This window comes from Macaca mulatta, chromosome 10 (genome assembly GCF_049350105.2).
Source record: "Macaca mulatta isolate MMU2019108-1 chromosome 10, T2T-MMU8v2.0, whole genome shotgun sequence".
Classification (NCBI taxonomy): domain Eukaryota; kingdom Metazoa; phylum Chordata; class Mammalia; order Primates; family Cercopithecidae; genus Macaca; species Macaca mulatta.
Window position 1 is genome coordinate 74,488,690 of NC_133415.1, and position 14,096 is coordinate 74,502,785.

The 14,096-nt window shown below is 46.2% G+C and overlaps 1 protein-coding gene across 3 annotated transcripts in view; it reads right to left on the minus strand.

Moving 5' to 3' along the window:
• Positions 1 to 748: 748 nt before the first annotated feature.
• The window catches only part of PLCB4 (phospholipase C beta 4), a 437,093-nt gene continuing 423,745 nt past the window's right edge, over positions 749 to 14,096 (minus strand). The window contains exon 39 of one of the 3 annotated variants that reach the window (XM_077951242.1): positions 749 to 1,049. In XM_077951242.1, coding sequence (XP_077807368.1) covers positions 1,035 to 1,049 — 15 coding nt within the window. In that variant the 3' untranslated portion in view covers positions 749 to 1,034. The remainder of the gene's footprint in view (positions 1,050 to 14,096) is intronic. The other 2 variants (XM_077951243.1, XM_077951241.1) reach the window with 2 other exon arrangements.

The following is a 14,096-nucleotide window of genomic DNA, read 5'->3' on the forward strand; positions in this document are numbered from 1 at the left end:
TCTGCCTGCCTCAGCCTCCCAAAGTGCTGGAATTACAGGTGTAAGCCACCGTGACTGGCCAAGTTACTCTTTTAATTGTCTATCTGAAATTATCTGCATATTAACTTGAAGATGTGTTTGGAACTAAGGAAAACTTATATTAATGGCCTTTGGGAAGGAGGGTGAGAGCGGAGTCCAGAGTCCACTGTCTCCTATTGAAGCTTTGCTGGCATTGTAGCTGGAGTCCTGGAATTCCCTGGGGTGCTCTGATGTAAGTTGAGGACTCTCTCTCTCTCTCTCTCTCTCTCTCTCTCTCTCTCTCTCTCTCTCTCATTGTGAAAGCGTAGCAAGATGTTTTAGTAACAAGGTAGTCCAAAGAGGAGAGTGTATTGGAAAGGCGAATGGGATGGGAGTCTAAGAAGCGATATGTTAGTTATGACTGTATTACTCTATTAGCGACAACATCTGGAAGGAGTGGCTTCATTTCTCTGGTCTTCGACATACATTTCCTAAAGGATCGCTCCAGGACTACATGCCCCAAGCCTCTGAGTGATCTTAGTAGGGAAGTAATCTAAGCAATATCCTTTGGATGATGTGGGTGGGTGCTCGGAATTTCATTACTAAAATTTAATATCTGAACATGCAGGAAGTGTGCGTTGCTCATGGTCTGTGGCGTTACCTTTGGATGGCGCGGCGGTAGGTTGGCCTGGTTGCTCATGGCTCAGTATCCTTGGGCTGCCACGTGCGCCCACTGCGGACTCCAGACTTGACAGCTTCTGCTGGCAGGAAGGAAGATGCACTCTACTGTTGGGCGCTTCGCTGCCTGCACCCCTGCCTCGCGATGTCCTCAGCCTGGGAAAGACGTCAGCGCTTTGCACCGGAGTTGGGTTGTTTGGCACATTCGAGCAGCTGCTCCGGGTATAGCGGTGGATGATAAAACTCATGCCTACTTGCAAAGGCAAGGTCCACACGGGCTCCAAAGCTCAGGGAGAGAGGTCAGTCCCGGGGCTGGAGCTGAGTATGTTCGGGCCATGGCGACAGGAACCACGGGGTCTTTAGTGTTCGGGTACCTAGAAGAGTTACACCCGTCACAAGAGTCCATTGTTCCCTTAGTTACTGTTTTTACTTGTCTATCTGACAATTTTAAAAGGGGACAAAAGTTCCTAGTAGCGTGTCTTGGCTCCTCTGAGACTTTCTTTGGAGCTCTTATGCCCCGGGAAGCCTCTGGCAACCTTGCTCTGGGGCGGGGAGGATGGGCGATGAGACAGACCCTGGCGATCAGTGGCCGCGGGCTTCTCGGGTCCCTACCCTGTCCAGAGAAAAGCCTGGAGACTACTAGAGGAGGCAGGGTATTAAACAGAGGAGAGGAAGGAGACCAGGTTACAGAGGCTTCGGTTCTCTTTTTTTCTTTTTCTTTTCTAAACCGCCAACACAATATCCGTGCCGAGGGAAATTCCCCCGACAAGCCCCAACGGTCTAGCCTCCAGGTAAAATGGGGAGGATACTGCGTTCCAGGGCCAGGGGCGCGCGGGGATCCTTGCTGCAATTTGGTCCTGGGACAACCCCAGGACCTGTACGAGATTTTCCAAACGGACAATAGATTCTGCTCGCTCAGAGGAGATCGAAGCAGAGACTGCCAACTAGGCTCCAAGGGTGCGCAGAGAGCCCAGGCGCGTACTCAGAGGAAGCGGTATCTTCGCGCGGGGCTGGCGCCGGCCCTGGAAACGAGTGGGTTCGGGCCCCAGGACCAGGAGAGAAGGTGGACTGACTCATTGGTGTTCCCTCTGTAGGGTCCCTATTCGCTAAGCTAAGCTCCATGCCCAGAGAAGAGGGACTGAAATTCACACCTCCTCCTACCTCCAACTCCTTTAGGCGCCCAAAGCTGCTGGAGGCTCTGGGCTATGTTAAGACTTTTTTTCTGCCGTCCTTTCATTCTCCAATCTGGGCATGAGGGCGCTGGAGAAAGGACTTCTCCACCCTAGATCGGAACTGGAAGACAACTACAGTCTTCCGCCTTAACGCCAGACAAACCGCGGGCCCGCCCCCCGGGGAAGGTCTCCGCCGCTGAGGCTGCTTGGGAGCTCCGGTGCGCACCCCGGCATGTCCGGGTCCAGCAGCCCGCCAGGTCGCAGGCGGGAGGTAAGACCCCGTGTCTGGCTGCGCTTAAGGGTGGCCTGTCCCCGGCCTCTCTCCCCTGGTCCAGTGAGGGCCAGATACGAACTCTGGGAAGCCTCACACCTGATAAACGCCCTGGGGATTTTTTCAACAGCCCCTCAAAATAATGGTATGAAAACACCCCATTCGGTTACTTTTTTCTCCAAGGTAACCATTAGGGTTGTTGCAACTTAAAAGCAGATTTGGGGGTGCCCCAGCCTTGCCCCTGCTTGTGAGATACCCCAGGCCTCTGCTGTCCATCAGAGGTGTCCCTTGGCCCAGTAGCCCCGCGTGGGCACCTAACCCGGCAGGCTATAGGCCCAAATCTATTTCCTCTCCAGGATTATCTAATTCTCCGGGGCCAATGTTTTTCCTCTTCTTCAGCGAAATAGCAGGGTTTATGGAAGTTTATAGCCAACGCCTCGCCTGCAGCCCCGGGAGTCTCAACCCAAGCCAGCCCAGCCTTGTAGCCCAGAGCAGCAAAGCCACAGCAGGCAAAGCGAGCTAACACGGGTCGCGCGGAGGTCGGGAGCCCTGGCTGCGGCGGCGGCGGCGCCGGGGCAGTTATTCCCGGGTGACTCTGGGGACGCGCGCAGATAGGGGACGCCTCCGGCTACGCACTTGGGGCCAGCTGCAGCTCCCGGGAGCCCGGCGCTGATGGATCATCTCATTTCCCGACTTGATGGGCCGAAACCTGGGATGGCTGTACCGGCAGGGGGAGGGTGGGCTCAGGGACAGAGGGGTAGGCGGCCCTAAGTGCTGGATTTTGGTTAGGGAAGGACACATTTCTTAGAGAAAAAAACTAATTTCCCCTCATCGCGAGGTTATGATCCGTTTTTCCATTTTATGGTCTGAGCACAGGCGCCGCGCCCCTTGTTCCCATGGACCGCGCGCGGGCCCCGAGTGCAGTGGCAGTTCCCGGGGGCGCCTGGGGCCTCTGAGTCCGCCCGCACTGGGCCAGTTGGCATCTTTTCCCACCGGAGGCTGCGGAAGCAAAGGACTCGCCCTTTCAATTCCTGGAAAGAGCCCTGGGGGCATGTGGGCCGCAAAAACCTTCCTTCCATTCCGGGCCCACCTAAAGTCCGCATCTCCCCGTGGACTGGGAACTTGGGCTCTGGTCCGGTGCTCGCCCCGAGCCTCGGGGCACTGCGAAGCTAAGGGCCAACCCCGTGCCACAGCAACCAGTTTGGAGCAAGGAGGCAGAATAGGTGTTGAAAGTCGGGGCAGTGGTGAGGGAGGGTTGTAGAAGGGTGGGTGGGAAATGCGCATCGAAATGCTTGAATTCCTTCTGTCTGATCCTCCAGCAAGATTAAGAAAGTCGTGTATCCCCTGGGAGGGAGAGGCTGCACATCCCTGTCCTGACACCCCGCCCCAGGGCTCAAGCGGGAGTCAGAGGGAATGAGAAGAGTGGGAAGTCCGAGGCTAAGTTTGGGTGAGAGGTGAGCAGATGAACTGGAGAAGGGTGGTGTTGCGGGGGGATTCCTGCCTCTGGGCAGTAACTAAGAGTTTTTTCCTTTCAGCTTCCCAGAATCTTTCTCCATCTCAAGAAGTGGAACTTGGACTCCGCTCCAAGGCCTTCCTCCTTGGCTGGGTCTTGGAGAGCACTGAACAGATCTCAAACCTGGGATCTTAATGAATCCCAAATCTGGGTGCACCTCAGCAGTATACACTCTCACGGACCAGACTGTCAGGAAAGCTGCAGCTCTCTAGAGGGCCAGGAAACACCACATGGTTCAGGGCATCTGACAAAGTGCTGCCCAAAACCCAGAGCTGGTTCTGAGACCAGTAACATCACTGTCCCCTGGAGACTGCAGGATTGCAGGCCTCACCTAGCCCTACTGCATAGGAACCTGCATCTGAGACATATCCAAGGACTGTGCACAGTCCGGTTGGAGAAGCCTTTGCCTCATTTACAGAACCTGAGTTTAGCCATTGACAACCTGTTCAATCCTGTTCCTCCCAGGTTCCTCTTCATCATCTGTCACGTGGGAGCTATTCTGTAGGTCCTGGGGGGGCCCGTATGCACTCCTGAATGCACTTCAGACCAATGGAATCAGAATCTCTAGTTTGGTGGAGCCTAGGCAGCAGTGTGTGTTTTAGGTGTCTCCAGGTGATTTTAATGACAGCCAGGAATGACTAGTGTAGAAATATCCACTTTACAGATTAGTTAGATGAGCTAAGATAAGGCCTGGGTAAGACAATATGTGTAGTGTTAAGCCCACTGCTCTCTGTAGCCTGATTCATTCTGACTTCAGCAAGCATGGCCTTGAACAATACTTAATTAGCCAAGTATGGCTAATTAACTTTGCTGTGCCTCAGTTTCCTTACCCATAAAATGAAGTTGATAATAGTGCCCACCACAAAGGGTGTTTGTGAGGATTTAGAATCAAATGTTTAAAATCGAATTCAATAAATATTAGTTTACAAGGTCAAATCCCCCGATCTCTCATTTTAAATTAAATGGTAGAGGGCCTGATTGCTTATTTATCTCACCCTACCACCCAAACCCCTCGCCAAGGCAAGAAGTCCTCTTCCAGAGCACAACAGCTTGCTTTGCTTCAGTATTCTTGTCTAGTTTTGAACACTTTTTAGCACAAAACCCAATATTTTAAGTTGCTTTGCAATTCAGTAAACCTGATCCTCTTGCAAAGGTTAATTTTGCCAAGTCCAGTAATCCCATTCCAGGTCCATCAGTTTCAGAAGCACTAGTGTGAAGGATGTGCTCAGCTCTGATCCCACCCGGAGATGCTGATTCCATAGGTTTGAAGTGTGGTGTTGTATTTGTATATCTAACAAGTTCCTAAGTAATGCTGATGCTTCAAGTCAGAGGGGACCACACTTTGAGAACCAGAGTGGAAAAGGAATGGTTGACTCAGAGCATCTCAGGAATCTCAATGGCAACACTGTCCCTTAGAAATGCAATGTGAAACACACACATAATTTAACATAATTTAAAATATTCTGGTAGGTACATTTTAAAAAGTAAAAAAAGAAACAGGTAAAATTAATTTTAATAATGTACTTTCATTAACCAAATATATCCAAAATATTTTTTTCAACATCTAATCAAGAACAAATACGCAGTGAGAGTTAACGGAAAAATCACAAGATCTGCACATTTAGAAAAGGAGACTTTATTTCATGAGTTTCCACCACAAGGAAACAAAGTTCCCAGTAACATAGAGAAAATCAGAACTAAGAGAGAGAAATCAGGGCCACAGGACTTTGATTACTTGACTCAGCTGCACTTAAAGCCAGCTAGGAATCAGCTCACCTTCCACATCTTTTAAAAGATGATGGAGGAGGCTGGGTGCAGTGGCTCACGCCTGTAATCCCAGCACTTTGGGAGGCCCAGGTGGGTGGATCAAGAGGTCAAGAGTTCAAGACCAGCCTGGCCAACATAGTGAAACCTAGTCTCTACTAAAAATACAAAAAAATTAGCCAGGACTGGTGGCAGATGCCTGTAATCCCAGCTACTCAGGAGGCTGAGGCAGGAGAATTGCTTGAACCTGGGAGGCGGAGGTCGCAGTGAGCAGAGATCATGCCACTGCACTCCAGCCTGGGTGACAGTGAGACACTCCATCTCAAAAAGAAAAAGAAAAAAAAAAGATGACAGAGGAAATCCATTTTATGGGTTTGTAAGTGTCACAAGTCGGAACAGAGTAGCAATTTGCATTTGTTGGGCATCTTGTCCTAGCATTCAGGTGCTTTGATGCATTATTATTCTAAAAATGACATTAGTAGCAAAATATGTAATCTTTAGGCCATGTTTTATATCCCATTTCTTAAGAATGTCCTATATATGACCTAGAATCTAAAGTACCTTGGCAATTGGAGATTTGATAAAAGATCAAGATTGGAAACCATATGGTAGATATAATTCTCACAGACAAATAGTCCAACCCAATTACTGCTAACAGACTGCTCATTACTTCCTTCCAAGAGAATGAAATTTGAAATAGAGCTTGACAGGAATATAAATAAACACAGATATTATTCCTTCTTATGTGGCTACACCAAAACATTTCATACACCTGTGACTGTACCTTTATAGCTTTATATTGTGGTTATTTTTCTGTGTTTCCTACTAGTTGAGAACTCCTTGAGGGCAAGGACCATATTTAATATATTTCTGTATCCCCAACACCTGTCATAAGGCCTGCAACACCACAGATGCAAAATAGTATTTCCTGAATTTATGCTTCTCTATCACATTGCTTTGTTATTTCCAGGAGTCACTAATGCCAGCACGTGCATAAAGTTGAAATACATTGTAATCATTATGTTCTAAAAGTATCCCTACATTACCAATGGTTGAGGTCTGTTACAGAAACATTTATGGGTATTTATCAGACACTGTTCTAAGCTCTGTTATAAACAGATCAACAAGACACACACCATTTTTCTTACCCTTGGACCTTTGTCCTTATTGTTCCTTCTATCTTGAATGCTCTTCCCATACCCTTACTCTCCTCTGTATCCCTAGGACTCCTCACTTGCCTTACTCAGGTCTGTCTTCAAATGGGACCCTCTCAGGGAAGCCTCTCCTGGACATTCTATTTCAAATGACACCCTCTCTCCACCCCCACCCTTGGTCCAGGCTTTGTTTTTCTCCTTACAACATATTGCTTTCTTAACAGTCTGCCTTTCATCAAATTTAAGGTTCCATATTATTGTAAACCACACCATTATTTTATGTACTATTACAAAAGCAAAACTTACTGCCAATTAAACCATGGCATGCTATCGATCAGGACCCATTCAGAGTAAGAACTGATGAAATGCATTCATTTACATTATTCTTTGTCTGGTCCTTTTAATTAGAATAAAGATCTCAATCTTTTTTTAAAAAAAGTTCTTATTCTCCAGTGCCTTAAAACATAATGGGCATTTAAAATGTTAAATATGGGAGGATAAAATCCATGTCTTCAAGAGTGAGATCAAGTAAACAGTTATGAAACAATATAATAAATGCTCAAGTAGAAGATGGTAGGAATTTTTGTCTGCATGCAGAGAAGAGCGTGTCTCCCTCAGCCTGGCTGGGAAGAGCCTTTCAAGGGAGGTGATGACCAAGCTGGTCTAGAAGAGTGTGGGAGGCAGACCCACTGCAGGAGAGGATCTTCAAGCATCAAAGTCCAGGGATATAAAAGTATGAAAATGCAGGAAAACTGGAGGTTATTCTGTCTGACCAAAATGTGTGTTGTGTCTAAAGCAGTGATTCTCAACCTTGAATGAGTATGAGAATCGCCTGCAGGGTTTGTTAAAGCACATTGTTGGGCTCCTTCCCCAGCGATTCTGATCCCATAGGACTGGAGTGCAGCAAGAGAACTTGCATTTCTAATAGGTTCCAAGGTGACTCTGATACTGCAGGTCCAAGGACCACACTTTAGGAACTGCTGGCCTTGGGGGAGGCTGGAGGAGGCAATCGGTCATCTCAGCTCAGGTGCTGCTGTACACTCAGCCTTGGTGTATATGCTCAGATGAGGCATGGAGACCACGAGGGGAGGAGGGCAGCAAGGGGCTTTTCATTTCCTCATTATGATGTGCAATAAGTAGAGTACAGGAATTTTTTCTATAGCTTCCTAAGTCTGGGGAAAGCAAACACTTTTCCTTGTGTCCAAGATGTCCTCTTGTTCTTTAAGACTGAAAGAGAACAAATATACTAACTTTTGTCTACACCAGGCTCTTTAAAGAACAATGTCTCCATTATATCCCAACATTTAGATTAATGTTCCCATAAGGAAACTGAGGCCTGGAAGATTAAGTGCTGGGACACAACTCCCCTACTCCCAGCTTTTATATCCCCATTAGTGAAAGGGAAAATAGGGCCTAGAACTGATTGTGCTGCTGCCAAGACTCTCCCTGCCCCTGTCTGCTCTTCAGCACCCACAGCGTCACTACCACCCATCTGGAAACTATCCATACTATTCTCCTGTGTCCTTTATCCCTACCCTGTCAGGGACCTCCATGAGCACAGGCCCTCAGCTCCTCCTTATATAGCTCTGAAAGCCCCCATAAGAATGTCATCTCCCACCCCACTTATCTTCTGGAACTCATGAACAGTCATCAGCAAAATTCCTGAAATATGCAACCTCTTCTCTGCAAATACCTCTCCCTTGCTTGCTCTAACTCAGATCAGGATATTCTATGAAGGGACACTGCTTTCTGTGCAGCCCTTTCAAGAGGGAGCTGTAACCTCCCAAACTTTAGTGCCACTGGGTCTGAAGGGTGTGTGTCTCCTTTAATCTTCATTGTTGTTTTCCCAGACTACTGTTTTATTTTCCCCCTAAGACAGCCCCCTCTCTCCCAGCTTCATATCTGATGTCATCAGACTGTAACTCCACTACCTTTTCTCATGCAACCATGTACTGTTACTCTCATCCCAACAAAGGGTGACACCCCATTCTCTGAATATGTTAGCTATCAACTCAAGATCAGTCTCTGTGATGCTCCTCCTCCTCTTCCTCCTCTTGGTGGTTTCCATATCCATAACTGTGGCTTTCTAACCCCACCAATTCCAGTCCCTCAAGCTCCTCCCCACTAATGATCTTCTCTTAAATTCTACCTCAGTCATTTAGCCCATGATCCAATTACCTTCCAGTGACCAATTCATTTATCTGCTTCTCTTCATAGCATGACTTTTTGAAATAACTGTCTACAAGCACTATCTCCATGTTTTCTCCCCATTCTTTTGAGCCCACTTCAATTGGGACCCACCTAAGTTGGTCTTGTTGAGGTGTGATGGTCTTTGATGTGTCAACTTGGTTAGGAAATTTTATTAAATCAAACTGTAATTTGGGTGCTGCTGTGAAGATATTGTGCAGCTGTTATTAAAGTCTATTATCAATTGACTTTAAGCAAAGGAGATATTTTAGATAATCTAGTGGACCTCATGCAATCAGTTGAAGTTCTTAAGAGCAGAGCTGTGGATTCTCTGGAGAAAAAAACAATCTGCCTATGAACAGAAGCCTGAGAGTCCCAGCCTATCCTTCCTAATGCCTATGGAATTTGGACTTACCCACTTATTCCCCCATAATCACACAAGCCAGTTCCATGCAGTAAATCTCTTAACAGATATCTCCTACTGGTTTTGCTTCTCTGTGGGTTCAACCTAGACTGATACATGAGGTTTTTCAGGTTTCCAAGATGCCAAATTTAATGACAAATTCTCAGGTCATATTTGACTTAGGCAAATTTGACACAGTTGATTATTTCCTTATCAAGGCCCTTTGCTCATTGGCTTCCAGAACAGTTCACTCTCTTGCATTTCTTATGAATCACTGGTTTCCTCACAGTTCCCTTTTGCAACTCTTCCTCGTTTGTGATTACTTTTTTTTTTTTTTCTTGAGACAGGACTTTCTCTGCTGTCCAAGCTGGAGTGCAATAGTGCAATTACAGCTCACTGCAGCCTCCACCTCACAGGCTCAAGTGATCCTCCCATCTCAGCCTTCCAAGTAGCCAGGAGTACAGGCATGTGCTACCACACCTGGCTAGTAGTTTTTTTGTTTTGTTTTATTTTTGTAGATACAGGGTCTTCCTATGTTGGCCAGACTGATCTCAAACTCCTGGGCTCAAGCGATCCTCCCCACTTGGCTTCCCGAAGTGCTAGGATTACAGGTGTGAGCCACCATGCCTGGCCTGTGCTAACTCTTAAGATTGAAATGCCAGCCCTCAAATGTCTTTTTGTCTCTTCCTACTGTTCCATCTGGCTGAATCTGCAGCTAGAGTTGCCTCAAAAGTGGTGGCGGGAGAGTTCCCACAAGGGACTGCCTCAGGGTGTTCTGAGATGGGGCCAGTGGGGATTCCAAAACAGCACTAAACACCAGGCTGATTTCCAAATAGTTTCTTAGAGGAATTTATATAGATAGGGTGCTACAGCTTCCTTGTGAGGGACCGTGATACAAGGGATGTTTTACCCAGGTATATCTCCAGTGAGGGGCTTGGGTTATGAAGTTTATCTGGAAGTTTAAGGAATTTGGCTCAGGGCAGGGGCTAGTTTTGATGTGTTTAACAATATGTTTGACCTTTTAGAGTTTTGGGCAACAAGGCAAACAAGTTTATTGGTGCATGGAAATGTTCAAGGCCCCAGTTTGAATTTAAGCCTTCAGGGATTAAACATGCAGCTGGCCAGGTCACAGGACAGTCAGAACACACACAAAAAAGTGGGAGGATCTGGAAGATTCCACGTTCTACACTCACTCAGTTGACTGTATCATTCAGTTTTGTTTCTTTAAACAAAATGAATATGTTCATAATCTCAAATGTTTGCCAAATACCTACTCAACATCTCTACTGGGTTATATAAAACCATTTATAAATAAACATATCCACAATGGATTTTTTTTTTTTTTTTTTAGAGACAGGGTCTTACTCTGTCACCCAGGCTGGAGTGCAGATGCATGGTCATAGCTCATTGTAACCTTGAGCTACTGGGCCTAGGCAATCCTTGCAAGTAGCTGGGTCTACAGACACACAACACCACAACCAGTGCTAAAAAAAAAATTCTGGACAGGGTCTCACTGTGTTGGCCAGACTGGTCTCAAAACTCCTGGGCTCAAGTGATCCTCCTGCCTCAGCCTCCCAGAGCACTGGGATTACAGGTGTGAGCCACTGTGCCCAGCCTTAATGGTAAATTTTGTCTGTCAGCTTGGGTAGACTATGGTGCTCAGAGGTTTGGTTAAACACCAGGTTCAATATTGCGTGAAGGTATGAGATGTGATTTCAATCAGTAGACTTTGAATAAAGTAGATTACCCTCCATAATATGGGTTGGCCTCATCCAATCAATTGAAAACTGTAAGAGAAAAGATTCAGGTCCTTTGAGAAAGTGGGGATTCTTCTCCAGGCTACCTTCAGACTCAAGCTGTAAAATCAACTCTTCCCTGGGTCTCCAGACTCCTGCTTTCTTGCCGATTTTGAAATTGCCAACCTCCATAACTGTGTGAGCCAATTCCTAAAAATAAACCTCTCTCTTTCTCTTTCCACATTCTGTTGGTTCTGTTTCTCCAGAACTCTGGCTAATACAATGTTCAAAACCAAACTCCAAATGTCTCACCCCTGAAAAAAACAAAAAAACAAAACAAAAAAACTCCCTGCTCCTTCTCAACCTACTCCATTATAGTTAGCAACAGTTAACTTTAATGGACCTACGGGGACATGGAGAATGAATGTCTTGCCAGGCTGAAGAAGCCTCAGTCTCTGAGCCCACAGGATGGCCAACCAGCCCTGGAACAATGATCCCAGGATGTTTCTTTGAAGGAAATAGACTGCTAACATGTTTAAGCTACAGTTAGAAGGTGTTTTTCATCTTTTACAGCCATTTAATCCTTACTGCTGGGCATTTCTAGTGGAGGGAACAGCAAGAGCAAAGGGCTTTTTTAGAGACAGAGTCTTGCTGTGTCACCCAGGCTGGAGTGCAGTCGCATGGTCATAGATCATCGTGACCTTGAACTACTGGGCTTAAGCAACCCTCCCAAGTAGCTGGGAGTTGCTCAGACCAAAGCTTGTAGACCACCACTGACTCCTCCCATTCCATCACAGCCCACATCCCATCCAATCTATCAGCAAATCCTGGCATCTCTCCCTTCAAACTAGACACATGATCTGACCACTCCTCACCATCTTCATTGCCCTCACCCTGGTCTATGCCACTACTCTCTCTCATCTAGATAAGTACCTCCTAATCAGCCCCTGCTTCTGCCATGGTGCTGCCATGGCCAATTCTGCACAAGGGATCAAGAGGGATTCTACAGTGTAGGTAAGGCTTTGTCACTCCTTCTTCAAAACTCTGTAATTGTTTCCCATTTCATCCAGATAGAAAAGCCAGGTCTACCAGGCTCCACGTGATTTGGCCACCCTTGCCTCTTCCGTAATCACTCAGCCCCTTGGCTCTGCTCCCATTCTGGATGCTCTCCAGCCCTGGGCCCTTTGCTCTTGCTGTTTCCTCCACTGTAAATGCCCAGCAGTAAGGATTAAGTGACTGTGAAAGATGAAAAACACCTTCTAACTGTAGCTTAAACATGTTAGCAGTCTGTTTCCTTCAAAGAAACATCCTGGGATCATTGTTCCAGGGCTGGTTGGCCATCCTGTGGGCTCAGAGACTGAGGCTTCTTCAGCCTGGCAGGACATTCATTCTCCATATCCCCACAGGTCCAATCAGCATAGAAGAGCACAGGGTACAGGAGGAAGAGGTCAACAGATAGGTCACTGCTGTCTCCTAAGGAAGGTTCACCAAGGCTTCCACTGGACACTATTCCATTGCTCAGAATGGAATCATATGGTCATATGTTTATACCTGGCTTCAAGGGAGCCTAGGAAATGTAATATTTATTCTGGGAACCCATGAACATAGCTGAGATTCAGTTCTATTATGGAAGATGATGGGTGGAAGGCTATTGTGGGGAACACTAGCATTTGCTATCTCAGCACCTTTTGGAATGACAAAGATGCACAGTGCGACTGGGGTAGATTGATATGAAACTAGATTGGAGAGGCAGGTAGGTAGGTATGGAAGGTTATTTCCAAAGTGGCTGCCCCAAATCTCTCCCATTCTTGAATATTAATATCCTTCTTCCAATCAAGAGGTGGGTCTCTCTTCCCTCCCCTTTGAGTCTGGGCAGACCTTATGACTTAATTTGACCAATAGCATAGACCAATGGAATGTGGTGGCCTAGGCTTTAAGAATTGATTCTGGCAGCTTCCTTTGTTGCTCTTTTGAGATTCAGCATCCAGGTAAAGAAACTTGAACTTGACCACTAAATGTGGAGAGACTATGTGGAAAGGGAGCGAGCATCCCAGGCAGACATCTCAACTGAGGCACCAGATGTGTCAGGAAAACCATGCTGGACATTTCAGCCCCTGCGGGGTTCCCAACCAAACACAGCCATACAAGCGACCCCAGTCAATACCAAGTGGAGCAGAAGAACTAGACAGCTGAGGCCAGTCACCCTAGAACACCGTGAGAAATAATGAATTATTGTTGCTTCAAGCACTCAGTTTTGGGATAGTTTGTTATGCAACAATAGATAACTAGAATAGCAGGGGCAGAATCACATGGAGGTTTATAGGCTTGGGAAAGGAGTTTGGCCTTTGTTTTTAGTGCAGAGGGAAGCATTAGGGGATTTTAAACAGATGAGCTGCACAATCAGTCTGATTTATACTTCAAGAAAATCACTCTTCTACTGTGTGCAGAGAGGATTGCAGGAGCTCAAGAGTGGATGGAAATGAAACCAGGAAGCTGTTAGAGTGGTCAAAGCAAGAGATGACATTGGTTACAACCAGGGTGGTTATCTCAGTAGTGTTGAGAAGTGATTCCATTTCAGAAATATGCTGGAGGAAGAGCTGATAGTACTTATTGATTATACCAAGGGGAAAAGAGAAAGCCATTAATCAAAGATAATCCTGAGAGTTTTAACCTGAGGCTGGGAAGGAGTAGGCAAAAAAACCCAGGATTTCTAATTTGAATGTTAAGTTTGAAATGCCCATTATATTTCCAATGGCAGCTTTGAGTATTTGAGCATCAACAGGGAGGGCATTGCTGGATGTATAAACCTGAGACTCTGATTACCAAGCATCCTTCTTGCCTCTTGAAGTTTGGGTGTGTTGCTTTATCCTTGCTCTTAGAGTGGGGTCCATATTCTCATACAAATGAAAAATATCACTGAATCCAAATATTAGACTTTCACATTAAGAAGAAAATTTAGAAAGGCACACTGTCTTTGAGACAGAGTCTCATGGTTTTCTTGGCACCCAGCATGCATATCTGCTAGACTTGGGATGATTAATGGACAAGATTGTTCATGACCCACTTATGGACTGTTTCTTCCATTATAAAGCCTTTGAAATCTGGAAAGCTGACTGGATTCAATTTCAACTAGAAATGCTACCATCTCTCTCTTTTTTTAATCATTAAACAAAGCCCACAGTGCAGTCATACCTTCAGAGGTTTTATTGTTACTAAAATAT